At 44.9% G+C, this 3854-nt stretch overlaps 1 protein-coding gene across 1 annotated transcript; it reads left to right on the top strand.

Moving 5' to 3' along the window:
• The first annotated feature begins 863 nt into the window (after nt 1-863).
• LYZ (lysozyme) lies at nt 864-3341 on the top strand. The gene is made up of 4 exons (XM_010404490.4): nt 864-1197; nt 1528-1686; nt 1883-1961; nt 2369-3341. The coding sequence occupies exons 1-4, from the start codon at nt 1044-1046 to the stop codon at nt 2427-2429; spliced, it is 453 nt and encodes a 150-aa protein (XP_010402792.2). The 5' UTR covers nt 864-1043; the 3' UTR covers nt 2430-3341.
• Nucleotides 3342-3854: the final 513 nt, after the last annotated feature.

The raw sequence follows: 3854 nt of genomic DNA on the forward strand, positions 1-3854 counted from the left end.
ACACATACACTTCACTAGATTTTTGACATACATATACAGTAAAAATCCATCAAAATTCATTGGTTCAATGTTCATTGGTCCCACATTACACAGTTCTTAGTATTTGATTTCCTATTGGTTATTGATCTCTTTGTCTTTGATGTTATTTCAGTTCTCATTCTTTGTCCTCTTATTTGTCTTTTCCCAGACCAGGTGTCTCCAACCAGGGGTGATGTTTGGAGTTGATGTTCATTAACGGTCATTATCCTTTGTGTATCTTTTTTGCTACCCCCAGTCTGCTGAGATGTTAAGCTCATGAGGCCTGGAGTGGTGAAACAGTCCTTTAAAAAGAAACTTCAACTCCTTTCCATCTGGGCAAAAGCAAACAAAACCCCTGACTAAAGTTATGTAACAAATTTTAAATTGGTATAATTTCCAACAAGAGGACCCCCAGAAGCACCTCACTGAGCTGGAGGGTTGTAGAGGCATGGACTCCTTTCTTCTCTGGGGTTCACGGCAAAGGTGAAGCCTTTGCACAATTTCCTCCAACTTAGGTGTGATGTCAGTTGGCGTAACAATCCATAAAGAAGCCAATGAAATAATTTCTCCTGGCAATGTCCTCATGACTGCTAGAGAAGAAAAAAGAAGCTCTTCCATTCAACACCTCACCTACAACGCCCTCCCAAAAATACTCTGTTCACCCTCAATCCTTCCTTCTTCAAAGCTGTATGGCAGCATTGTTAGCATGAAAGGATAAAGAGCTTGCTTTGGAGCTAGAGGAGGAAATAAACCATATGAGGATTGCTGAATTATCTGTGGAAAACATACGGCCCAGCCTTGAAGGAGCAGTGAAATAGGTACTGGCACCCTCCAGGAATTTGTTTTGGAGTTTGGCCCACTTCCTTACTGCCTTGTTACTGTAAAGACCGCCCAGACTTCCCCGACATGCTTGCTTAACCAGCTGATCTTCCTCCTGGGAGCAGGAATAAAAAGCTGGCACTGCAGGCAGTCCTGGCAGACAGACAGCTCAAGTTCCTTTGGCACATCTTGCTGTGGACTGCGTGATGGGAAAGTCAATGCTCTTCCTTGGCTTTCTTCTTATTTTCCTTGGGCTGGCTCTGCCAGGCACCCAGGGAAAAGTATTTTCCAGATGTGAGATGGTGAGGATCCTACGTCGGAATGGCTTTGAGGGCTTTGAGGGCACAAGTGTTGCTGACTGTGAGTATAATGGGCTGCCACAGCACCTCTCTGCCTGTACCACCTTTGTCCCTCTCAACTTCTTTTTCATCTTCCAGCAGTACTATTCTGTCCCTCCATTTCTTTGACTTCACCTTTTCTCTTCCTCATCCCCTTCCTTGCTCCCTTCTATAGTTCACAAATACCCATCTAGAGCTTTGTTCTTCCAAGAATTTACCTATCCAGTTCTCAAGGTTATGATACCACCAGTTCAATTACATCTCCAGCACTTCATTCATCCTAGATCCTTTCATATCTTTCCTCTTATTCACCCATAGTATACCTTAATGTTCTCCTCTCTTCCTCCTGCAGGGGTGTGCCTGGTGGCACATGAGAGTGGTTATAACACTAAGGCGTATAATAACAATGGTCCAAGCAGGGACTACGGCATCTTTCAGATCAACAGCAAGTACTGGTGCAATGATGGCAGGACCGCTGGATCCAAGGATGCCTGCCATATCAGTTGCTCAAGTAAGTGGTAGGACAGAACAAAGAACCTTTCTTTGTTCATTCCATGAAAGACACCTGCCTAGCAGCTGCTCTGGGCATTTCTATCTGTCCTTCTATTCATCCATCTTCTCAGTGATCTTCTCCTGATGGACACCTTTCCTTCTGCCAATCTGTCCCTGCTCTTCCTCCGTACTGATCTTTCCTCTCTTCTCTACAGAATTGCTAAATGATAACATTGATGATGATATTCGGTGTGCCAAGAAGATTGCTCGAGAGGCTCATGGCCTCAGTCCCTGGTAAGGATATTTGCAGTGGACACTGGGGAAGAGTGGGCAGAGGAGATCAAAGACAATCGTGCTATTGACTGAGGGAGGCAGGGGGATCAAGGGATGGGAAGCTGTATTTGGTGGAGTTTAGCACAGTCCTTCTCCTAAAGCTGAAAGGAGAAGATAGGAATCCTGTCTCACAGCACCCGCTCTAATTCCCTAAATTTCCCGCGTCTCCCAGAGCTCTCCTTTTGGTTCTCTTCCCCTTCCCCCAGCTCGCTTAGATTGAGCTCGTAATAATTTTCATTTATTCATATGTTTCAGAGAGATCTTTGAGAGTCTTCACCCAAGACTCTCAAAGACTAACCAAGTCTGTTTTTATAACCAATTCAATCATTATCTAACTCCTCAAATTACATAATGTATTTGTTTTCCAGGTACGGCTGGAAAAACCATTGCCGGGGCAGAAACCTGAGTTCCTATGTCAGGGGTTGCTAAATTGCTCCACAGGTGCTCGTCGTCTTCTCAGCATCACCAGAGGTGGAGAATGATGGCGTTTGGAGAGGAGACTGGGGAAATGGATAGGTGTGGGGAATTAAAAGCAGTATATTATTAAGATAGAGAGAGTACTGGCTAGTGCTGACTCTGGAGGCCTTCACACTGCTGCAATGCAAACAGAGAACTTACAACTTGTGGCTTAATACAAACGAGGCTTAGCAACAGGTAGAGTTTCAGCTGTTCACTTGCATAATCCTGACTCAAGATTTTATTGCCCTGACTAACAGGGCTTAGCAACATTTAGGGTTTCTCTCTCTGTTTGTATCTTTCTCTGTTCTCTTTGCCCCTCCCTCCCTTCCTCCTCTCCTCCCTCCCCTTCATTTTTTGCCCATTCTTATTGGAGTGTCTGTAGTGAGAAAAGACAAAAATTAATGTACACTGTGTAAGACCTGCAGAATTGAGTTGCCTTATGACTAGGACGGTCACTGATGGAGGTGGGGAGTACAGTTCATTGACAGAGAGAAAACAATGCTGAAACGTGACCTTGCTCCTTAAATATATCTGAGCATCTGCTCCTGGCTGGTATGAGGGATAGGACACTGAAAGGTATGGGCATCTGGCCTGGGTGAATACAACCTTTCTTATTCTTTGAGGAAGCTGATCAAACACAGCCTAGAATGCAGGCAGCATCTCTGTGAGGAAACTATGGGTTGGAAAGCCGATTGGGAAAGGGAAATGTTTTGCTGTTGAGCTCACAAGTCCTTCTTCCAAATGAAAGCTGAATTCAGAAACAGGGCATAAATGAAAGGTGCTAACACTGAAACCACGTTTGCTTCTTCATGTGCTTTCTGCTGCTGCTAGGGGAGCAGTGACCTCTTTGGTGCTTATGCAATAAAGGGATGCTTAAACTTGTGTCTTGTGTGAATGTATAAATCGACATTAAAGGCATGTTTGTTTAGATGGCTGCATCTAAAAAAAAACAACCAAAAAAAGCTCAAAGTAAGCCTTTCCAGAAAACCCTCTTCCCCAGTGTTGGAGGTTAGGATTTTTCCTTCATATTTTCTTTCTCTCATGGAATTTTTCTCCCATTTCTTGCCTGAGAAATGGGAACAACAGCTACTTAAGAGACAGAGATGATGTAGCCAATGTGGCCAGGGAAGGGGGAAGGGGTGCAGTTTGCTACCGTCTCTTAGCTGGGGGGTTTTCTCTTGGGAAGTGAAGAGATACCGAGAGGTTTTCCTGGGGGTTCAGGTACTGGGCTCAGCTCTCTCTCTCTCAGGATCAGAGTGGGGACAGGTGTGGTTTTGGTGCTGGCCTGTTAGTGCCCAGAGGATTCGCTGTTACTGTGGAGTTTTTGTCCTTCACGGCTTCTCCTTACCGTAGGTGAGCCTCTGCTCACAAGAGCAGCTGTTGAACTGGGGCCTT

This window comes from Corvus cornix, chromosome 26, assembly GCF_000738735.6.
Source record: "Corvus cornix cornix isolate S_Up_H32 chromosome 26, ASM73873v5, whole genome shotgun sequence".
Classification (NCBI taxonomy): Eukaryota; Metazoa; Chordata; class Aves; order Passeriformes; family Corvidae; genus Corvus; species Corvus cornix.